The sequence below is a fragment of the Orcinus orca genome, chromosome X (assembly GCF_937001465.1).
Source record: "Orcinus orca chromosome X, mOrcOrc1.1, whole genome shotgun sequence".
NCBI lineage: Eukaryota > Metazoa > Chordata > Mammalia > Artiodactyla > Delphinidae > Orcinus > Orcinus orca.
The window spans coordinates 96488316-96512167 of NC_064580.1; the positions used below are offsets into that span (position 1 = coordinate 96488316).

Sequence of the window (23852 nt, forward strand, 5' to 3'; positions counted from 1 at the left end):
ACACCAAGTCCAAAGGCAATTCAAGGGCTTCACTCTTTTCCACTAACCAGTCTGTTACCAGGGACCATGACGCAGAGACACCTTCTGCGTTCACCTTTCTCCTGCCCCAGCCCTGTGGAATGATGGGTAGCAAGGGCTAAGGGTGAAGGATGGGGAATATGTGGGAAGAAACGAAAAACTAGAGTTTCCGCTGGGTGTCAGGCACAGTGCGGAGTACATATGTTATATACATGGCATTTAAATGATGTCTATAATATATCTTTATACACACACACAAACACATGCATACATAATCAGTGTCCGTGGATTAACTCATCGATTTACCTGACTCTCATCCATATAAAGGGTTTAGGACAGTGTCCGGCACTTTGAAAGCACCGAGTAGCTGCTAACTATTCTTCCTTCTTATCATCGCCGTCTTCTTTATCATTCTCTGCATGCATATTATATGCATTATCTCATTTAATCCTTCTAACTCTGGGAGGTAGCAGCTATTTTTTTCATCCCCAACTTACAAATGAGGAAACCAATAGTTTATTATATCCAAGTCTGGGGGGTACTGAGAATGCAAAGGAGAACCCAATATGGTCCCAAGTAGTCTTTGAGGACCTCCCCATCTAGCAGGAGGGGCTGGGGCGCACATAAACACTCATGGTCCAGCGGTGCTGTGGTCGAGGAACGTAGCAGCGTCACGGGGCCACTGATGGTAAGTGACCTGGTAACGAGAAGTTAGGCAGGCTTCTCAGATGAAGGACCTTTGAGCTGGGTTTTGAGGGCTGGAGGCTTTTGCCAGGAGGGGCAGTGGAGGGACGGGAAGGGCATTCCGGGCAGAGGGAGCAGGACTTGCATGAAAGCGCCTTCTGGAGGGCGGGACGATGGTTGGTGGGGTGCGGGATTGGCAGCAGCAGAGGGGGCAGAAAAGGTGCTCGGGAGCAGCTATTCAAGGCTTTGTTGGCCAGGCTGAGAGTTTTGCACCTTGTTCTGTGAGCGATAGGAAGCCGCCAAAGGTTTTTGTGAAGGCGGAGGAGGGACGGGCCAGGAAGACAACTCTTGGACAGGCTCGAAGCGGGTAGACTGATTGGGAGGCCCTCTCAAGGGTCCCGACAAGAAGTGGCAAGTGCTCTGGCCCAGGACTGTGGCAGTGAGAGCAGAGAGCAGGGGACCAGTCCAGGGACGTGTCAACGGTAGAAACCGCAGGGCTGGGTGTCATGGAGGGTCCAGGAGAGAGAAAAGGTGACAGTGACCCTGAGCTTCCAGCTCGGGTCCGTGGTGATGCTGTTAACTGAGATGAGATGGGGAGCAGAAGACTATTAGCTGACAGGGGCATGAGTGGGGACAGGTGACAAGTTCAGCTGGGACCCGTTGGGTTTGGGATGGCGGTGCGACTTGCGAGTGGACATGTCCAGCAGGAAGAGGGGTGGGAGATGGGGCTGAGAGACCACTGGGTTCAAGTGGCATTAGCTGACCCTGTGGGACTGGATGGAGTGTCTCTTTTCCCGTTTACTCCTGCAGGGCAAGGGCTGGGGACAGAGCCAGGTGAGCCCCAGCATGAAAGGGGCGTGATGTGGGGAGGACACCGGCCCAGGGTGGGAAGACACCTTTCTCCCAGCCCCTCCCGGAAACCTCGTCCCTTCCCCTCGGGACCAGTGTCCCCTTTCCAGGGCTGCGCTCCCGCCAGTGAAGGGAGGTGCTCTGTGCGCAGAACTCATGACACAGGGGCCACGAGCCACGGAAAGGACAGTCACTTCAGCTTTGAGTTCTTCAGTGGGGGAGTGTCTTCTAATGAAATCCAATAAATTAGCCACCGGGGATTTGGGACAGAAAGGACACATACAAGGGCTACACAGTGACGGCTGGAGCGTTCAGTGCAAACAACTGAGCCTTCAGTGCTGCGGAGCCAGAAGCACATTCACGAGGGCATTTTTAAAGATCCGTCTGTGCGAACCAGCGTGGGTCTCCTAGGAGCCCTAACACTTTCATTAGACCTAGTGGGTCTCATAACCAAATCCCATAATCCCATAAATCTGTAGCAGCAAGTTAGCCACGAGGGTTTCAGTTACACTCTGGATGTAAGAGACCCCAAACTACCATCTTCTTTCTGAGCCTGCAACCAACTCCTCCCGTAGAACTATTATCCAGGATGGCCTGGATCTCCTCTGAAACCCCGAGGACAGCTACTGATTCCTTTGTTAAATCCCTGGACCACACCAGTAATGGTTCTGAACACTTTACACACATGAACTCATTTATTCCTCATGAATATTATAGATCCCGTTTATATATATATATAATATTAATAGTAACAATCATAACAGGTCGTGTTCCGGAGAACTTAATGTAGGCCAGGCATGGTTCTAAACACATTAGACAAAATAACTCCTAATTCCATGTGAACAACACGTGTATCTCTATGGAGATTGTAGCTGGAACGTGCATTGGAGCAAACTCTCGGGCTGACATCGTTCCAGAACCGCTCTCACTTAAGTCTTTGAGAGGATGGGGGCCTGTCTTCTGATTCTGGAGGTACCCAAAGCATGCCCAGGGGGCCTTCCTCCCCCTCTCCTTTGCCCAGCAGAGAGTCAGGGAGGGCTAGAATGCAGAGAGCACGCTGAGGGCCTGCCTGCACAGAAAGCAGAACTCTTTTCTGCCACCGCACCCCTTGAAGGAGAGTGAATTCTGTATCCTCAGGAGAGGGTGGGGATGGGGAAGTGAGGAAGTGGAGGGGAAAGCCTCTTGAAGCTGCAGCACCCTGAGGCCCAGACAAAGGAGTGTCCTGAGGGAGGGAGGGAGGGTGGGGGAGGGGTGGGGGCAGTGCATTCGTGGGGCAGCAGCCACAGGATCAGGGAGCCACAGCAGGAGTGGCCGTGGCTAGGTATTGATGCTACAGCGGCAGTGAGCTTTACAGGAACCAGAGACTCTAAAATTTCTGCCCGCCCAGAAATGACTCCATCTCACCACTAGGGAACGGGTAGCAAAGCTCAGTCAGCGGCTGGGGAAAGCCGAGAAAAAGATTTCATGAATCCTTAGCTAGCGGTGAATCTGTCTATTTAGTTAGCTGGGGATGGAGTGGATGGAAAAGTAGTGAGAGGAAAGGCTTGGGAATACTCTCATCTAGTGAGGCTGGGAGGCGAAGGAGAAGAGGGCTACTTTAAGGAAATGGTGAGCCCCCCAAAACGCTGGTGGTGTTAGATCTGCACCCATTCTTAGATGATGATTCATACAGCAGAGAGCTGGGAATCTTAACTGTGGCTGATTTTTGTTAAGTACCTACTTTGTACCAGGCACTATGCTGGGCTTTACGTGCATCATCTCATTTCACAACACTCTGAGGGATCCTAGTAATACCGTGCCCATTTTACAGATGAGGCTGAGATAGGTTATATGACTTGCCCAAGGCCACACAGCTAGTGAGTGGCAGAGCCAGGATGTCAACCCAGGTAGTCTTACTCCGAAACCCTGTTTACTAGGCCCTTGGAAGGACGTAGGGATGTGGGGATGCCTCCCCCTTGGCCTGTGGTTCTGCATGGGCAGCCCCTCTTTGCATCTTACAGCTATTGGTGAACCAGGTGACTGACTGTATCTATCATGAATCCCCTTGGGTATGAGTTCAACTCTGGTCCCAGATGAAGGAAAAGGTGGGGCAGAGTCTCCACGTCTAGGTCCCTGTGTGATCCCCTCCTTTGAACTGCCCTCCTGGGCTGGAGAAATGCCAGGGTTGAGGAGTCAGAGTGTTTGATCTGTTTGGTTCTTTGTACTGAGGCCTCAACATTTTGGAGAGTCCCTAGTTCAGTGGCTCAGGAAACCGAGCCCGAGGCTGCCCTTGCAGGGAACTCTCCTATCTCCTGTCCCACGCTAGTAGATGGGATTCTTTCTCCTCCATGTCCCCCATTTCCTTAAGTGGGTCTTTGTCCTATTACCCAAATCCTGAGTCTCTGCCTTAGTAAGTTGTCTTGTACTTCATTTTAGCAAGAACTTTCCCTTTCTGTCAATGGACGTTCTTGGTAATTTTGGCATTGACCCGGGTCCCGCTTCCAGACTCTTGCTCTGAGGCTTATCTTTGTACCTACAACGATCTCATGTTCCTTCCTTCTCTTCACCCCTCTATCAGAATTTGCTGCCAGGATGGGACGCATCGAGGTGAGGCTTAACAGACTGACCCTCCCAAGAGGTTGGCATTTTAACTGATGCCAAAGCCCTGAGTCAAAGTAATTACGTACTTAAGAATTTTCAAGCCCTTGGGAGCGGAAAGGGAGAGATTTGGAAGGGCAAGGGAATGTTCTTAATAATCCCGGAATGCCATAAGGTAGACATCCAATTCAGGCTACCACCAAGCCAGAACCTGGATTATTTTGTTAGAATCAGAATCCATCACATAGGACCATCTCCCTCCTCTCACCCACCACTCAAGGCTTTGACTAAAAAGTCTTCCAGATACTGAAGTTCTATGATGCAAGCATCGTTTATTTTCTCAGAGTTTTTTGTAAGGAGGAGGGCTGAGAAGTTCCGTAAGTTACCAAAGACCAAACAAACAGGCAGGAGTCAAAGCAAAATCGAATTCCTCCGGAGACTAGTTACTTTCTATAGTCTGAGAACCAATCCGGTCTCCCACAGAGACAAGGTGAATTTCCTCTTTTCATTTCTCCAGTACTGATATTAACACTCTTCTCCTCATATCCTCCTCAGACCCGGCACTCTCAGCAGAATACAAATAAGGAGCTGCTTGTTTTGCCAGCCGGAAAAGTTGAAGGTAGCCAGCCTTTCTTTTTCTCTGCTAAAGACAATGTTCCGTCTATGGTGCTGTGTGGGATAAAAAGGGCAAGACCTTCCAACCTCGTTCTGTTCTTATTCAAGGCCCAGGAAGTCATTATGAAAGCCCAAAGGGACACTGTTTTTGGTATGGACCCTGGCAGGTTTATCCAGATGACTTTCTGTAAAGGCATTCCTCACCCTCGCCTCCAAACGTATCCTGTCCCCTAAGAATGATTTGGTCTTGGTGTCGGGGGAGAAGGGTAGGTAACAGGGCCTGGCTCTGTCATCTGGGGCTCTTTTTTTTGAATTAAAAAAATTTTTTTTGGCTGCGCTGTGTCGCATGCGGGATCTTAGTCCCCCGACCCCGGGGAATGAACCCGAGTCCCCTGCTGTGGAAGCGCGGAGTCCTAACCACTGGACTGTCAGGGAAGTCCCCATCGGGAGCTCTTTTGAGGGAACTTCGCTAGTCTCCCAAAGAAAGGGCCGAATGTCCCCTTTGGAGCAGTCATTTGAACTGCTTCAGGGACTGACAAACTGGCCAGAGACGGCGTCCAGTCTCTCAGGAAAGTGGTAGATAAGAGCATCAGAAATGCTCCTTTCCTGGAGAGCCTGTAGCTATTCTGGCCTCTCTTTCCATCGAAATAGGAAGGCACTGGAAGGGGCCCTCTCCCCTCAGAGCGTGGAGCATTGTGGCAGTGTTTCTAACTGGGCTGAGAATCTGCCCGAGCCACACTGCTATTTTCACCATGGAGGAGTGTCTAAATTCTCATTTCGACCGACCCTCCTGCTTAGTACCTCTTTCCCCATTTCAGCAAATTGCTGCATAAAAAATGGAGAAGCCAGTAGTGGCTGTGCCCTCAATAGTAGCTGTGTTTGCATTTAAGAAACTCAAATGCCGAGGGTGCACTTCTCCCATTAAGTCCAACATGAGACATCAGGTGTGCACAGCACCGCTGAACGGAAGACCCTGAAGGCCCGGGTAGAGTTTCTGGTATGCTGGGGGCTTGGGAAAGAACAAAGAGGCACTTTCATTTTCTGAACTAAGAAGCACTTCGGGGGGTGGGGGGAGAGTGTCAGGAATTCTTCCAACGTCATGGGCCTGCCCACACCTGGGTCAGATATTGACGACCTTCCCCAGGCCATGCCCTCCTCTCCCCTTCCCCGAGACAGTACGAGTGACAACGAAGCCCGGTACTTACAGGTGCAGAGGATTTTCGGACAGGAAAATGGAGACCGCAGGCTCCTGAATGCCTGCTGAGTGGTTGCATCAGATTAGGAAGTGATGATTGTAAGAATAAGATCTTTGGAAAATCTTGTCGCCCCTCCCCTGGTTGTTTCAGTCCACATCCAAACCCAGACCACCACGCCCCTCCCCAGGACATGTGTCCTTCCTGGCTGCCTCCATGCCCCTTACCGTGAGGGTGCTGGCAGCCACACTGCCTCCTGGAGCCTCTAGCCCGGCAAGGTAGTCAAGCTCCTGGGATTAGGTTGGCAAGAGCGACTGTCCTCCAAACGATCAGCCCAGAGAAAGAGAGAGAGAGAGAGCGAGCGCGAGCAAACCCGAAAACGGGTCCAGGACGGAGAGCTCCTGGTGCCGAGCATGTCTCTGGCGTATTCCGAAAGTGGCATCCACAGCAGAGAAAGTGTCCCAAAATAGCTCAGGCTGCCAATGCCTCGCTGAAACCTGAGAAAGAATTGCTGAATTCAAAGATCTGGGTCGCCGTGGGTGTGTGATCAAAGTGCGGATTTGTTGGTAGGAGGAACTCAAGCCATGAGCTTAGGAGAGACACGAGGTCACCCGGGGCACGGCCTGCCTTCTCTTTTCCAACTTGGTTAAGTTGGCAGTGGTGTCAGAAAGCTCCGCTGTGCTGAGACAGGGGGCTGGCAAGAGGTCCTAGGGATGCTGTTTTCGTTCCCAGGTCTCTGATGCGCTAACAATGTGAAGTAGCAGTGCTCTATTTTCTGCATTTCAAACAAGGGAACTGATACTGTGTGAAGGTTTCTTTAAGATATCGCTCCATAACTGATGAAATTCCCTTTCCAGTAGATTTTTCATTTCTTTTGGCCTTTGGCATAAGTAAATGTCAGCTCCTAAAACATCAACAGAGAAGAGCAAACAGTAGGGTCTCTGTGATTTCCTTGGGATTTGAGAAATCTCCCCTCCCTGGCTTCTGACTGGATGGTGTCTGTACATTGCTGCCTATGGCACTGGGAAAGATGAGGTCCACCCAGGCACGCTGTCTCATTTTTGTATTTGCTGAGATCTTGGGACATTCTCCTTTAATCAGGTATGTTGAAAATTTTAGGATTGTCTGCAGAGAGTGTGGGTCACTATGTAGAAAGTTCAGCATATGTCTTCCTTGGATCAGCCTTGGGGTTTAAGACGAAAAAGCACAGCATTTGGTTTCTAGTTCCGGCTCTGCCTGTCTTTTGCCGTGTGATTTGGGGCAAGTCAGTTTTCTGCGCTGGACCTCAGCTTCCTCCTCTGTAAAATGAAGACAACCATCCCCACCCTAATCCTAATCCAATGGTATGAATAGTGGAGATGAACGCCAAGGGTCACAAGAATGCTTCTAGGGGAAGGGCTTGTCACTCTTAGTAAATGGTGGCAGTCTTCAGTTCTTCAAGGGACCCTGACCGGTAGCCACTCGAGTCCTGTATCAACATGTTTACAGTGAGCCTGACATATACCACAGCACTAGGTGCTAGGGGCTTCACGCCTAATGGTCAATATTATTTCCAATTCCAAGCCGTAGGACTTTGGGCCAGTTGCTTAGTGCCCAGGAGTTCAGTTTCCCCATCTGTCAAGTGGGTATACAAATTAGTAATACAGGGCCACAATCCTTTATCTGAAACCACTGGGGCTAGATGTGTTTTGGATTTCAGAAGTTTTCGATTTTAGAAAAGCGATATTGTACATATAACATATATAACGCCCCTTGTGGGATCTGGGGCAAGTATCCTGTGATCGAATACACTAATATTTCTAAGTTGGATAAATGAATAGCCTCGTGCCAGTTCAGGCCCACTTTGGCCACCAAATGAGCTTGCCACAAAATTTCAGTTTTCAGAATCTTTTGCATGTCAAAAAGCCAGGTAGGGAATTGTGGACAATGAGAAAAGCTAAAGTCTCTTTAGTGCGTGCCGTGCACCGGGTGTGGTTCTAAGTAGTTTATATGCATTAACTGATTTAGTTGGGCCAATAATCCTATGAGGTAGGCATTATTATCATCATCATCATCTCCATTTTACAGATGAAGAAACTGAGGCTCAGAGAGGTTATTTCACTCGTGCAGACTCCCAAAGCCAGCGAGGGGCAGAGCTGGGATTCTAACCTAGACAGTTGGGCCTCAGAATCTGTGCTCTTAACCTAACCACCTTCTCTACCTACTCCGTGGGGTTAAAATAAGGCTTCAAAGGCCCACAGAGGCCAAGCAAGTTACTTTTTACTTGCAAAAGTAAAAGTGGCTTGTAGGTCCTGAGCCCACACGGTGAGCCAGTGCCCCATCTACAGGGAGCAGCTTACTCAGCTCCACCTGATTCTTGCTATCTCAGAACCAGGATCCAAGCCTTTCTGTTTTTCCCAGAGAAGCCGGAAATCCAGCTTTATAGGTGAAATCTCCTGACTTTCAAATGTTGGCAACTACTTTAAAAAATGGTAAAAACATTGCAGGGGTCAAATAAAATCCGTCTGCAGTCGGAATCCAGCCTGTGGCCGCCGGTTTGCAAGCTCTGCAATGAGGAAATAGATGAGAAAGTGCTTTGAAAACTTAAAAACGTGTTCTAGACACAGACAGTCTCATTTTTAGGGTTAAGGTTTTTTGGGTTTTTTTTTCCCTTCACTGTGTCTAGTTTTTTGAAAACTGGTGTTCCTAGACTGATGGAGATGAAAAGTTGGAATTAAATAGAGACTTCAGTGAACTTGAACACTTCATTCCTTTGGCAGGCTGGATAAATGAGAAGCCTAGGTGTACTGGACGGGCTAAGCCTCAGAATTCCTGCCACACCCACGGGCCCCTTCTAAGGAGTTTCCATCCGCAGACCCTAGCGGAGGGAAGGAGCAGTTTCTTATGAATAGGTGGCTATGTTTGGTGCCCACGGGACCCTGCATCCCCCTGGCAATAGCCGATTGAGCCAGGAGAGGGCATCTGATTCAAAAGCAGTCACTCTATAGGCTGGCAAGTTGCCTAGGAGGGAACCTGGGATGAGAACTTTGCCCAACAAGCACAGTGGTGACTAAATTTGGACCAATGAGAGTCTCTTGCTTGGGCAGTTTGAATACCAGATCTAGAAAGAGTGAGCAGTTGGCAACAGGGGCAGAGGGCAGGCAGCAGGGCCCATGAATAAGCAGGTCCAGGAGAGATGACTGAGCTTCCGCTAGGTGCCAGACACTTTACACATGTTTTTTGTTTAAAACATTCAAATACCCTGGGAGGTAGGTACTGTTATTATCCCTGTTTTAAAGACGAGATAACTGAGGTGAGGTAACTCGAAGTGCTGGGAGCTGGAACCCAGGTTTGTTTGATGTTAAAATCAGGGTGTACAAACCCCTAAGCCAGCAGTTCTTAAACTCTAGAGGGTTTCAGAATCACTTGGGTCAAAAGGCGGATTCCTCGGCCTCACCCCAGACCTACTGAGTCTGACTCTTTAAATGTGGAGCCCACCTCCCCAGGTCGGCCTGCATTTTAACAGTCCTCCCAGGGGGCGACTCACACAGAGGGCTTCCCAGCCACACTTTGAGAAGTGCAGTTGGATCGAGTATGGCAGGTACCGTAAACTGCTTTACCTTCACCTTGAGAAACAAGGTCAAGGTCAACAGACGTGGTCAAAGTCCCGTTGAAACTCTTTTGGAAATGGGGTCAATTCTACAAATAAGAGGACATCAGTTTGTCCTCTTTTCTGATCCGGGAAAGTATCCAATGACACCAGTTACCTGGGGGAAGATGACAGGCCTGAGATGAATGTTCAGCACTTTGTAGAGAAGAACCTACCTGCTCTTCAGCGGGCAGAGCCCACAGCTGCCATATGTTCACTAAGCATTTTCCATGACAAGCACACACTGTAGGAGCTTACTGCATTGGCAACAAAGAACAGGAGAGAAAATGACTGAATGCAGAGACATACATTGTAAACAATGGGATTTAAAAATGTACGCCTACTTCCCAGGCTGAGCGTACAGGTTCTTCTCAGCCCCAGAATAACTGTGTAAAAATTCCATCCGTGCTCTTATTTACACCATCGATAAAAGGGTCAAACAGGACGGGATCAAGGCTAGCAGCCGCCTTCTAGATTGTTGTGGAACCCCAGTCTAGCCATGGTATTGAGCCAGTTGTGAATTCATCTGCCTTTAGGAACTCTCCCTGGAGAGACGAGTAATAGTCTGAAGGTTGCTTGGAGCGTCTCAAGTCAGAAACTGGTTTGTGAGCCAAATGCTTAATGGCATCAGGCGCATATTCCTGCAAGACAGTCGTGTGGTCCAAGGGATGGCAGAGGTCAAATGCGCCGGCCAAGTCCTGCCGCAGCAGGGCTTGCATTTGCACCTGGCAAGTTTTATTTCTCTCACGCTCCTTCCTGTGGACACTTCCTTTATCTATGTTAATGTCCCCACTTAGGCTAAGGTCAGACTCTGTTCTTCCCTCTTCTGGCCAGAAAGACTTCCTGTCTTACAGGTATCTTATCTTATCTGTGTTGATATTTTCACTCTGAGTGAAAATCACAGCAGTCCACGGGTGCAGTGAGAAAATCAGAGGACTACGTAGCCAGTGTTTTGTACAGCGAAAACTATTTCATTTAGAGGACTGTCCTTTATTCTGAGATTGTTTCCTTCTCTTTGGGGGTTTAAAGAAAACCCTTTTTAGGAAATGATAATTTGGGTTTGTTTTGTCTTGTTTATTCCTTTACCTGGAAAAATAAAAATCTGGCAACCCACTGTCAGTCCCCCAGTTTTTTGGTTTGCGATAGCTGCCAGTCTTGGGAACCTGGTTTAATTTGTTCAGTTCTGCTAGAACCTCTGGGTACCTCCTACCACCACTTACGTCCTAAGTGCTTATAAATTACCTGCTTCATGATCTGTGGCAGAATCTCTCCGAGGATTGACATCAAGCTTACAGCTCTGGAGTTAACAGTATACTGGTCTGTAGTTTCCTTATTTAAGAAAATTGGGACGCTGCCCATTTGCAGTCCTTCGATATCCCTCCTGTTGTCTCCAATTCCAAAGATCCTTCAGGACAGCACCTAATGCAAGGCAGTTCCATTTGCTCTTCTTATAATGTTCTTTTCCCTATAGAGTTGGACATGCATATACATGTTGTTTGGGGAATTTGCAGCACATCCAATGAAAGTGTAATTCCCAACTAACAGTCAAATCCTTCTCTTTGGAGCTACCCAGAACACACCTACCCTCTCTTCCATATGACAGCCCTTCAGAGACTCGAAGACAGTGTGTGACTCTCCTGTGAGTTAAGAGCATCAGCTGAGTCAGACAGACCCTAGTGACAAGCCCAGCTTCACTCCCTCTCAACTGTGGGAGCCAAGGTAAGTTACTTGATTTTATTTTCTCTCTACTTTGGTTCTTCAGCTGATTTATAAAATGAGGGTAAAAAACGCACTTCATTGGTTTATTGTGCAATAAATGATGTGATGTATGTAGAGAGCTTACCACAGTGCCTGGCAGGGTAAGGACTCAGTAAATACTAGCCATTTGCCCCCTCGATTTATAAAGAGCCGGGTGGGCATTTTAAGCATCAGGGCTGTTGGGGGAGGGGGCGAGCAGGGGGGTGAGGAGGGTCTCTCCCTCCCTGATTGATCAGGGGAGGCAGAGGATCCTCAAGCAGATCAGGTATTTCTTTAGCCTGAGGTTGTCTCTTTTCTGTTATCTGGGTGCCTGTTTGCTAGGGCTGGGGGAGAGGATATCGTGCAGAATCTCAGGAAAGGTTTATTTTCAAGAACTGGGAAGCTATTTGTTGACATATTGAACCGTCTCTTGTTTATTCTTATTTCCCCCGAGCAGCTAGCCATGCAATCCCCCAAACTCAATTACCTTTTGTGAGGCGGCGGGAGCATGACACCTCATAGCCGTATTGATCACTGCAGACTGGGCCAGACGTGAGGGATCTGAGATGCCAAGCAGCAGTTTCTGGGCTTTTCCTTCCTTAGTAGGCCTCCCCTCTCTGTGGCTGTAAAGACACTGGCACGAATACAACGGAAGTCTGTGACCCAAATGGGCTGAGCCTGCAAGAACCCTCTCTCAGTAGCTGCCTTAGAAACCGGCTGATGACAAATGGTCACAGTGGACCAGAACTTGAACTCCTGGAGAGCCCAGTGTCAGAATGGTTTTCTAACTGTAGCTCTTTGCGTACCCTGGGTTTTGCAAGCAATTGCATGATATGAACTCCAAATGCCATTGCAGCTAGAAAAAGTTTGGAAGGAGACACACCCAACTGTGAACAGACTTGAGGGGATGGGGGGTGGGGAAGGTGCAGGACTAGCTTTATCTGTAGGTAGGATTTCAAGTTTTTATCCTGAGTATATATTCCTAGATTACTTGTGTAATTGTTAGGCATAAATAAAAGTAGGAAAACAAGAAATTTGTTTTTTGATAATAAGAAAAAATAAAAGCAAGCCATTAGAGACACTTTTCTGAGGTCACTACTGACCAAGGACCTGAGTGGTGCAAGAATTAAGCCTATTGGGGGAGAAAGATTGCTTGGGCGGGGAGATGTTGGGGACACTCAGAGAGAGGAGGGGAGAGGGCTGGAGATAGAACCCTAGAGGAACACACCTTTTAAAAGAAAGAAAAATATATTTTTTCTTCTAACACAAGCAATATGGGTCCATTATGGACAAATGAGAAAATGCAGCTAAGAAAAACAAAAGTAAAAATCCCCTTTAATCCCATCACTCCGGTATGGTCACTGTTAACATTTTGGTATATATCTTTCCAAACCGTATTTTTTTTCTATGCAAAAATATACATATTTATTTCATAAAAATCAGATAATCGTTTTCACTGGCCACTGCAGATGCACCATGATTTGTTTAATCATTAAGTGGATTGGGTTCTAACATTGGCATTTAGGTAAGTTCCAAGTTTTTATGATCATAAACAGCAGTGCTTCCTAGCTGTGTGACCTTGGGAAAGCTAGCTAACCTCTCTGTGCCTCTGGTGCCTCCTCTGGGAATGAGGGTGATGATAGTACCTACCTCATAGGGTTGTTGTGAGTAACAAATGAGATCTTGCGCGTAAAGTGCTTAGCACAGTGCCTGGCACAGTAAATGTTAGCTTTTATTATTAAGTATAATAATAATAATTGTCGTTGTTGTTGGGTTCCCTGTGAGTAGTTTTTGCTTTAGGGGAGGGGGAGAGTGACTGGAATTTTTCTTTTTGAGTAGTGTACTATAGTGAGTTCTGGAGTCAAACAGAGCTGTATGCTTTTGGTCATGTCAATTCACTTCACCGAGACTCAGTTTTCTTATCGGTAAACTGAGAGTTAAAAACAGCTGTTAGGATCAAATGAGAGAATGCTTGTAAAACCCTCAGTGTAGTTCTTGGCGTATGGGAAGAGTTCCAAGTCAGTTGGTATTATTATTATTATTATTATTATTACTATTATTATTATCACTACGATGATTGAGCCATTAGTTGGGGTGGGAAGAGGAAGGTGGCAATTGGAATGTTTCTAACCGCTTGTCTGTTTACAAAGAGAGGAAATGATTCTTGAATCAGACTGACCCGGGTTCAGATCTGGGCTTTGCCATGTACTAGTTCTGTGACCTTGGTCACAAATTCTCCAAGCCCCTCTCTCCATTTGTAAAAGAATATATATATATATATATATATATATATATATATATATATATATATATATATATATAGAACTGATTCACTTTGCTGTGCACCTGAAACTAACACAACATTGTAACTCAATTATACTTCAATAAAAGAAGAAAATTGGAAAAAAGAAAATGAAGGAAAAAAATTTCTAAAGCAAAAAATAAAAGGGAATGGCCAGCGCCTACCTTGCAGGTGTTGCCACGAGGCACAAAGGATATGAAGCAAGTGTCGTGCTTAGCCCGAGTGCCCAGGTATTGTTGGTTGCTAATTATTGTTGGCTGTTGGAGCATGGGGAGGTTTATAATGACCTGAATGCCTCCCCGCCAGGCCCTAGACTCTGAGTCCCTGGGGTACTTGAACTTCACCTAAAGGCTTTGCCCTATCCACGGCTCAGGGACCACTTCTGCCCTTAGTATAGGGGTTTGAGGGCTCCTGATTCAGAAGGTTAGAGAGCTCTGGCAAACCTTCCTGTTAGTTCTACTCTGACCTTGTGCCCCAGTTCTAGAAAGCAGGCTGAAGCCCTGCTTCTATGAGCAAGCCCTCACCTGGTATGCTTAAGATTGGCGTGCTTTTCTTGCCAGCTGTCTGGACACCCTGGAGCCTCGCTGTTGAATTCTAGCCCTGTGGTAGAGTCACTGGTTGCCAGATTTCCCTCCGAGTCTCTGACACCGGAGCCAGTTGGCTTTTTAATTGTCGCCATTGCTGGGCTCTGAAGCCCCACGGCCCATCCTTCCCAACGGTGGTTTCCCTGCACCCAAACGTCTTTGAGCTCTTCTGCCACTGCTCCACTCAGCCTCCAGCCCCAGTTCCCTTCCCTCTAAGCCCTGCCCGCTCTTCCACGGCCCACCGGTGGCAGTGCCTGGCTTCCAGGATGCCAGTGTCTGCGCAGCCGCAGCGGGACCATCTCACTTCCTGAGCTAGAACACTTTCGGTCTCATCTCTTTCTTTGTGTGACTCTCCTCTTTTCTTTGGGACGGCCAGAGGCGGGCAGAGCGAGCTGGTGCAGCAATTGGGGGCGAGGGGAAGCAGGGTGGAGTTGCATAGGCCAAGTGCTATGCACTTCTGGAGCTGCTGGAGGGCTGTCAAGTGAAAGGCGGCCAGAGGCAAATGTCAGAGCCTATATAGAGGCAGGAATCTGGGACCAGAGAGACAGAGCAAGCACTAGCAAGTCAGGAGCAGTGGGGCGGGTGGGCGGGCAGGCTGGCTGGCTGGCGGGCAGGAGGGGGGCGTGGCAGGGGATAGCTAAGGGAGATTGCAGAGAACAGCTGCTGGTATTGGGTCTTACTTTAATGAACTGTCTGGGCATGGGGCATAAGTAAGTTGGCCAGACCAAAAGAGCTAGGGGCACAAAGGACACACTCCCTCTCTTCTCCCTAACTGGCAAGGTAAGATCTTCCTGGCTTTTGCCTAGTGGGAAACTGTGGCGTGTTCAGGGATTTTTCTAAAGATGGGGGCGGGGGTGGTCATCTATCACCGCCCTTTTGACTCATCTTTCCCATTGCACCACTTATTAGAGTAACCAAGGGGCCAGCAGGAAGGCCAGTATTTCTTTTACTAAACCCCATCTCGGGGTTGTCCAGGCTGGAGATGGGGCGGGGTGCTGTCTTGGTAATGTGACTAAGAGGGAGAGAGGGAACACAGGGTGGATCACTATAGCACAGTGGAGAAGAGTAGGGGGCTCTGGAGTTGGGTGGACCCGTGAATCCAAGTGACTGCAGGCAAATTATTAAGCCTCTCTGGGCCTGAGTTTTCTCCTTTGTAAGATGAGGATAGGGTACTACCAAAATCTCTTAGTGTTGCTGTGAGGACCAAACGATGCACGTAAAGTGCCCAGCAGAGTGCTTGCCGGTCAGCGCGCGCTCAAGAAGTGTTGACTGTCGTCACTTCTGTTGCTAGTATTCTCAATATTATTATGGAGGCATACTGCACAAGATTGATGACTTCTGTGACATTGTCCCAAATGAGCAAGTGTTCCACTGGGTGTATGGGCAGGCTGTGGGGATGTATCAACACCGTGTAGCGTGCGTGTTGGTTTCCAAGCTCTGTGCCAAGAAGCCCCTTTGGGGGCTGATTGTGGGAGTGTGCCGGAAGGCTGAGGCTTTGGGACTGCCCACCCACATGTCGTCAGAGAAACTTGAAATCTGTATTTGCTAGAGACTGGGCTTCAGTGAGCCATGATCTAGGACATCAGAGAGATAATTGAATGCGGCCTTAGGGATGTCAAAGGCTAGGCAACCCCGAGGAGGAAGCGATAGTCAAAGACAGTTTTTACTGTCACAGTGCTCTTAGTCTAGCCCCAGCCCCAGTTAATCTGAGAAACCTGGTAAAATGGGAATAATACTACTATCTCTTGTAAGATTCAAACGGGTAATGCTTGCACATCTCTGTGCACTATAGACAGTTTAAAGTTGTGTACAGTTGCCTAAAGTATAGTGCCTGGAACACACTAGGTGGGCAATAAGTGGTAGTAATAGTGGTGATTTTTGTTATTAATAATAAAAATCATAATAAACAGGATTGTCAATTCATGGAATGATGTTCTCAACCATTGATCAGTTAAATGCCTTCCTTTTCCTGAGAAAGGCATTCAGGGCCATCAGGGTAGTAAAATGGGGACTAAACCACTGGCAGGACTCAATGAGCCCAAGGAACTAACGACTATCCTGGGGCAAAGGGCATTCTCATCCGGGCCTGCCAGTTCCTTGGCTGGCTTGCTAGTGCTGTGGTGGGAGAGAGCAGAGCTCTGGAACCTGCACTTTTCACAGTTTTCCAGCAGGTGGTGCTGCTGTTTCATTTGAACCAGGACCTCACGGGCTCCTGGCTGCTGAAGTTGCAGCGTTTATAGCTTTTATAAACTGAGAGGGTGTGCTGTGTGACGGGTGGGTTGCTTTGAAAAGGATAGGGGTGGAGAGGATATTTGCTCCAGCTTCAAATTTGTTTAATGTCGCACAGTTTCTTTAACTTGATAGACCCATCTCCGATGCCACATAGCTGGCAACACATAAAAAAAGTCTCCATCGTGGATCATTTGTCTATTTCCCAATCTTCTTGATATTTGCTTTCAACTGCTAAACTTGTTTTCTGTTTACAGATTTTCTTGCCACGTGGGCTTCAGCAGGACCCCTGATATAATTGCTTTAGAGGTTCCCTCCACACTATCCTTTGGCCATGGCAGATATGTCAATACCCTTACATTCAGTGCGATTCAGCAATGTGCTGACGGAGGAAGGTGTCGACCCCCAAAACAGGGAGACGACCTGCTCTGGACCAATGGTAGAGAACAGAGCAGAGGTCCAAATTCTGCATTCTAGTGTCCAGCCTATGGTCTCAAGTTCAGCGTCAGACCCTGGAGGGATGTCCACACAGCCGATGACATCCCCAGCCTTTGACACCATGGCCGTACCTCTAATGGGAGCAGCAAACTCTGGAGCACTGTCCACACCGCTAATGCCAGCCTCAGACTCTGGGACACTGTCCCCATTGTTAATGCCAGCTTCAGATTCAGAGGCATTGTCCCCATTGTTGATACCAACCTCAGACTCTGGGGTGCTGTCCCCACTGCTAATGCCAGCCTCAGATTCTGGGACACTGTCCCCATTGCTGTCCACTTCAGAGTATGGATTAATGTCCCCAGGGCTGCTGACAATTCCTGACTTTGGAACAATGTCCACAGCACTAATGGCAACACCAGATTCTGCAGAGATATCACCACTGGCAATGCCAGCTCCATCCTCTGAAGCGATGTCCACACCATTGATGCTAGCCCCAAATCCTGGAGAGATCTCCCCACTCCTAATGCCAGACGTGAACCCCGGAGTGATGTCCCCACAGCCAATGCCAGCTCCAGGCTCTGAAGGAATGTCACCATTGCAAATTACAGACGAAGACACTGAAGCCATGTCTAAAGTGCTAATGACTGCCCTGGCCTCTGGAGAGATCTCTTCACTGCTCATGTCAGGCACAGACTCTGAAGCGATCTCCTCACTGATAATGTCAGCCCTAACTTCTGGAGCAACGTCCACCCAGCCAACGAGCGTCCAAGACTCTGGGGAAATGTCCACCCAGCTAATGTCAGGCCCAGACTCTGGGGTAGTGTCTTCACCACTTATGACAGCTCCAGGCTCCGGAGCAATGTCCTCACTGTTCCCGTCAGTCCCTGATGCTGGAGAAATGCCCACATTGCCAAAGCCAGCCCCAGACGCTGAAGCGATGTCCCCACTGGTCATGATGGCCCTAACCTCTGGAGGGATGCCCACCCAGCTGATGCCAGCCCAAGGCTCTGGAGTGATGTCCTCACGGTTAACACAAAATCTAGACTCTCAAATTGTGTCTAGTCCACCAATGAGAGCAACAGCCTCCGGGGGGATGTCCACATCGCCAGTGAGAGCCTCAGACCCTGGAGCAAGGTCGACACTGAGAGTGAGAGCCCCAGCCTCTGGAAATGTGTCCACGTTGCTAAAGACGGTCCCAGACTCTGCAGCACTGTCCACCCCACTGATGACGGCGGCAACCTCTGGAGCAAAGTGCGCAGAGCAAATGTCAACCACAGCCTCTAGAGCGATGTCCACACAGTTAGCAACGGCTAGAACTTCTGGAGCTACATCCATGGGCTTTATGAAAGTCCCAGCCAATGGGGCGATGTCCACACTGCGAACGAGAGCCCCAGCCTCTGGAACAGTGTCCACACTGCCAAGTACAGCCCCAGTCTCTGAAACAATGTCTACGCTACAGATGACAGCCTCAGCCTCTGGGTCAGTGTCCACACCGCAAATGAGGGCGCCCGTCTCTGGAGCAATGTCTGTGTCACAGAGGAGAGCCACAGCCTCGGGAGTGACAGCTGTACCACAAATGAGAGCCTCTGGAGCCCTGTCCACCCCACGGATGACAGCCAAAGCCTCTGGATCCGTGTCCACACTGTTAATGAGAGACACAGCCTCGGCAGTGATGTCCGTGCCACAGATGAGAGCTATGGCCTCGGGAGCATTGTCCAAGCCACTAACAGCATCCAAAGCCGCAGAAGTAATGCTCACGCAGCAAATGACAACTGCAGCTTCTGGAGAGATCTCCACAATGCTAATGAGAGACACCGCTTCTGGAGCCGTGTCCATGCCACAGATGACAGACACTGCCTCTGCAGCGCTGTCCACACCGCTAATGAGAGCCCCAGCCTCTGGCGACACGTCCACACCACAAATGACAGCCGCAGCCTCTGGAACTATGTCCATGCCTCTAATGAGAGCCCCAGGCCCTGGAGCCATGCCCATGGCGCTAATGAGATCCACAGCCTCTGGAAAGGTGCCCAGTCAGCCAATGAGCGCCCAAGACTTTGGGGGGATGTCCATGTCGCTCAGGAGATCCATGACCTCTGGAGGGATGTCCCTACTGCAGACGCAAGCCCCAGCCTCTGAACTGATGTCCACACCAAAAATGAGAGCCCCGGCCTTTGGGGCGGTGTCCACACCACTGATGAGAGCCTCAGACCCTGGAGAGATGTCCACACTGCTCACAAGAGCTTCATCCTCTGGAGAGATGTCGCCAGCACTAACGAGACCCCCAGCTTCTGGAGAGATAGCCACGCCTCTGAGAGCCCCAGCTTATGGAGCAATGTCTACTCCGCAAAAGACAGCCACAGCCTCTGGAATGATGTCCAAGCCACAGATGAGGGCTCCAGTCTCTGGAGAGATATCTACATCGCTAATGAGATCCACAGCCTCTGGAGTGATGTCCGTGCCTCAAATGACAGCCGCGGCCTCTGGAGGGGTGTCCATGCCACTGATGAGAGCCCCAGCCTCCAGGGCAACATCCACAACGCAAACGATGCCCACAGCTTCTGGAGAGATGTGCATGCTATCAATGCGAGCCCCTGCCTCGGGAGTGATGTCCCCGCCATTATTAAGGGCTCCAGTGTCTGGAATTATATCCACACCACTAAGGAGACCCTCAGCCTCTGAAGCTGTGTCCACAGAGTTAATGAGAGCTCCAGCCTCTGGAAAGATGTCCACCACACAAACAACAGCTGTGGCCTCTGGAGGGATGTCCAAGCCATTCATTAGAGCCACGGCCTCTGGAACAATGCCCATGCCATTGATGTCAGCCATGGCTTCTGGAGAGATGTCTATGCCGCTGATGAAAAACATGGCCTCTGGGGCAACGTCCACACTGCAAAAAAGAGTTGTGGGTTCTGGATCTACTTCCTTGCCACAGATGACGTACGCAACCTCTGGAGGGATGCCTGCATCACCTATGAGAGCCTCAGCTTCTGGAGCAACGTCCGCATCGCTCATGAGAGCCTCGGCTTCTGGAATGATGTCCATGCCGCTTCTGAGAGCCACAGCCTCTGGGGGTATGTCCATGCCACAAATGGCGGCCACAGCCTCTGGAATGATGTCCACTCTGGAAATCAAAGCCAAAGACTCTGGGGAAACATCTGCCTCTCACATCAACGTCACAGCCTTTGGATCAAAGTTCACACCACACGTGACTGCCACGACCCCTGAAACAATGAACCAACCACCAGAGGAAGTCCCATCTTTTGGCATGCTGACCCCAGCACTCTGTTACCTCTTAGAAGAACAGGAAGCAGCCCGGGGTTCATGCTCTGTGGAGGAGGAGATGGAGGTTGATGAGGAGAAGCAAATGAAGGGATTTTTGAACGATTCAGAGAAAATGGCCTTTCTGGTGTCTCTTCATCTGGGGGCAGCAGAGAGGTGGTCCATCTTGCAGATGGAGGTAGGAAACCCCCTCTCCAATGAAGATAAATCTTTCCTGAGCAGATCCCAGGGCTTATATGACTCCCTATCTGAAATAGACATCCTCAGTGCCGTCCTTTGCCATCCCAAGCAGGGCCAGAGGTCAGTCAGGCAGTATGCCACTGATTTCCTCCTGCTGGCCCGACACTTGTCTTGGTCTGATGCCATTCTGCGGACCAGGTTTCTGGAAGGACTCTCGGAAGCTGTTGCCACTAAAATGGGCCGGATCTTCCTGAAGGTGGCCGGCAGCCTAAAGGAGCTAATAGACAGGTCTCTCTATACCGAGTGCCAGCTGGCTGGAGAGAAGGATTTCCCGGGCTGCTCAAGCCAGGTTCTGCCGTCAGCCTGTAAGCGGAATAACGAGGACGCAATGGAGAATGAACTGAACTCTCAGCAGCAGACCGAGGAGGTAATGATGGGGAAACACACTCAAGGTTTCTGAATAGAAAAATGAGGTAATGATGGCAAAGTCACCCTGCTCCTTTGAGTAGCCTAAGGAAGAGGCTGGGAGAGGCATTGAGCTCCTAGACCCTAACCCCCCACCTAGAGTTTCCTCAGCGGGCCTGGTTATGTACTTATTTTGGGTGTATTAACCACGTTGAGGGCCTGGGATGGTTAAAGGTCCAAGTCTTGTGATTCTGAGGGAAATGGCTGGGCTCAGTCCCAACTCTGCACCTATTCCAGGTCCAGTTCTCAAAGAGGGGTCACGTTTGGGGGACTGGGTCCCACCTACAGCCACAGGTGTTATAGGCCCAGGTCACTAGGGAATTTGGCCAGTCTAGTCCTTGATCACACTTTATACAAATAAGGTACGTTAGCCGAGTTGCTTGACTTGCTGAGTTACTGAAGTTATCCAGGCAGAGCCCCACTTGGCATAGTAAGCATGGCTCTCACCTCTGCTGTTTTTGTTTTCTCTCACTCCCAGCATCAGCATGTCCCCAAACGCTGTTACTACCTGAAAGAGCATGGAGACCCTCAAGAGGGTCTGCACGACCACCTTCGACAGAGCACAGGCCATCAGAAGGCCGCCACTAACAAGTAATGCTACCTGGACACTTCTCCTGTGATATCCAGCTTGGCTGCTAACTTGAGGACTGGTTCCTGGACCCATTCCATTCAATTACATCATTAAACCTTGTGGCCTTCCCCCTTCAGCACCCCCCTCCAGGCGCATCCCACCCTATCTCCCACTTGGCTGACTTGACCTTCTCTTTCACCCCCACATGCCTTTGACCTGCCCCAGCGATCAGAGCGTGGACTTCAAGAGCGTTTGGTGTATGAGGTTCTGAACTCCCATTACCGCCGAGGCCAGTCCTAGTTCCTGGTCCAGGGAGAAGTCTAGGCAGGAGAAACCGTGTCCTACCTCAAAAACACCTTAGAATGTCTTGCCACGTGTCATCAGGCAAACTTGAGGAAGCCCTGGTCCCATTTCACCTGGCAGGGGAGCCTATAAGGAGAGTGACGCCCACTCCAATACCATCCTTTTCATCCAGTACACTTGTCCCTGTATGCCCCAATTCATAGCACCTAAAATGGGTCTCCAGGGCCCTCGCCCTGTTTATAGTCTCCATCCTGAACCATTCGTTTTGACCCATAGTAGTAATCTTAGTAATGGCTAACATTTATTGATTATGTGTTGTGTGACAGTTACTGGGCGAAACTCTCGACAAGCATCATCTCACTACATTCTTACCATAACCCGACTTGTTCTTGTGTTGTCAACGTCTTGAGCTATTGTCAGTGACTGTTGTCTTGTCCCTCAGTGTCGAATCTCTAGCTCTGACTTTTGGGTGACCCCTCAGTTGTTAATTGCCCTCACTCCCCCTTGGCTATTGTGTTTTGTGGCCAGCCCTCTTGATAAAGATCTTGGTCTGTAAACAGGCATAGATAGTTAGAGCGTAATATGAGCAGTGTTTGCCTTCAGGTGGTGGGATTATGGGTGTTTTAATTTTCTTCTTTCTACTTCTCTGTACTTTCCAGATTCTCTACAGTAAGCATGTGTTACATTTGTAATCGTAAAAGTAAATAAAGTCCGTTTATGAAAAAAAAAAAGAATTAACTGTGGCTAACAGAATTTGATTTATTGAGTCCTTCATTCAATCAATATTTATTATCTAACGTGTGCCAGCCACTGTTTTGGGGACAGACGGATGAGAACCTTGATCAAATGAAAACTTCATTCCAATGGAAGAGGGGGACAGACAATAAGCAAGAAAACGCATATGTAAGATGGGTTGAAATCCTGGTGAAGGCTATAAAGACAAGAAATAAGAATAATGGGGAATTTGATACTAACAGAGCCATTTTATTTATTCAAAATAGTCCATGTAATTGGTTTACTCAAAGATCTTTTAAAACCAGTAGGAGTGACATGATTAGAAACATATTTTAGAAAGCGAACTTGGCAACAGTTTGGATGCAGGATAGGGAAAGGGTCAGGGAGCAGTTACGAGCCCCCTACTGCAATAGTACAGGTGACTGACTCATCAGATGACTCAATCTAGGGCCAGGGCAGTGGGGATGGAAAGAGAAGGACAGAGATGAAATTCTTTCTGAGGATTCAAGTCCGCTGCTCCATTACCCTAAACACTGGGTCTGATTCCAGGAAGAGGAAAATGATTCTCAGAAAAAACAAAGATTAGCAGACAAATAGGCAGCCCCATGGTGATATAGATAAGAATCTGGCTCTGTGGGCTGCCTGAGGATGCATCAGTCATCAGTGCTGTTGCCTCGGGGGAAAAAGAGGGTGCCATTGGTTGGGAAAACCAAATTCTAGGTGGTAGGGCCTCTGGGGACCCATTTTCCCCCTCTTCTCTGACCCTGTTGGCTCACACCTGGTCCAGTCCAGGTCCGAGCGGACTTCTGCTCTCCCTGTTCAGCCAGAGTTGCTCTTAGCTCAGGAAGGTGCTGTTGACTTTACTCTCTCCTGAAAAAGAAATTGATGATACAGAATCACAATCTGAGTCTAGAAAATATGTACGGGAAGGAAAATGTCTTAAAAATGAAGCTAATTTTCTGGTAACCACAATAATGGAGAACCATCGCAATTCTTTGCTTTATTTCTCTCCCCAGTCATTTTTCTTCCCTTTGCTTTTGCCTTTCCTCTCTTTTAAGCTAACGTCACTAGAGATAAATGGAATAAATGAAGCCCAATCACACCCTGCCAGTGCCCTGTCCCTGCTCCTCTACCCACCTCAAAGTTATAATTAGAAATGACCACTCAGCATCTACACGGAGCTGGCTATCATATGCCCAAGTACTTAAGACAATTTCATCTGCTGTAAAATGGTGTTTCAAGTTTCTCCAGGCCCCACTGGCCCATGGGTAAAAATAAGGTCCCATAAGCAGTAAAAACTCGGATGTCACTGACCCCGTGCCCATCTGTGTTACAGGACCTCAGCCCCCTGAAGGTTTCCCCCTCTTATTTGTGGAAGACCCCGGCAGTCCTCTCCTGTTCCTCTATTCCTACCCTGCCTCGGTGGAGGTTGACTGCCCACATGGCTACGCAAGGGCAGCCGCTC

The 23852-nt window shown here is 48.9% G+C and overlaps 1 protein-coding gene across 1 annotated transcript; it reads left to right on the forward strand.

Moving 5' to 3' along the window:
• Positions 1 to 16691: 16691 nt before the first annotated feature.
• Positions 16692 to 22337, forward strand: RTL9 (retrotransposon Gag like 9). The gene is made up of 2 exons (XM_012537351.3): positions 16692 to 20740; positions 21257 to 22337. Exons 1-2 carry the CDS (start codon positions 16751 to 16753, stop codon positions 21371 to 21373), a joined length of 4107 nt encoding a protein of 1368 aa, XP_012392805.1. The 5' UTR covers positions 16692 to 16750; the 3' UTR covers positions 21374 to 22337.
• Positions 22338 to 23852: the final 1515 nt, after the last annotated feature.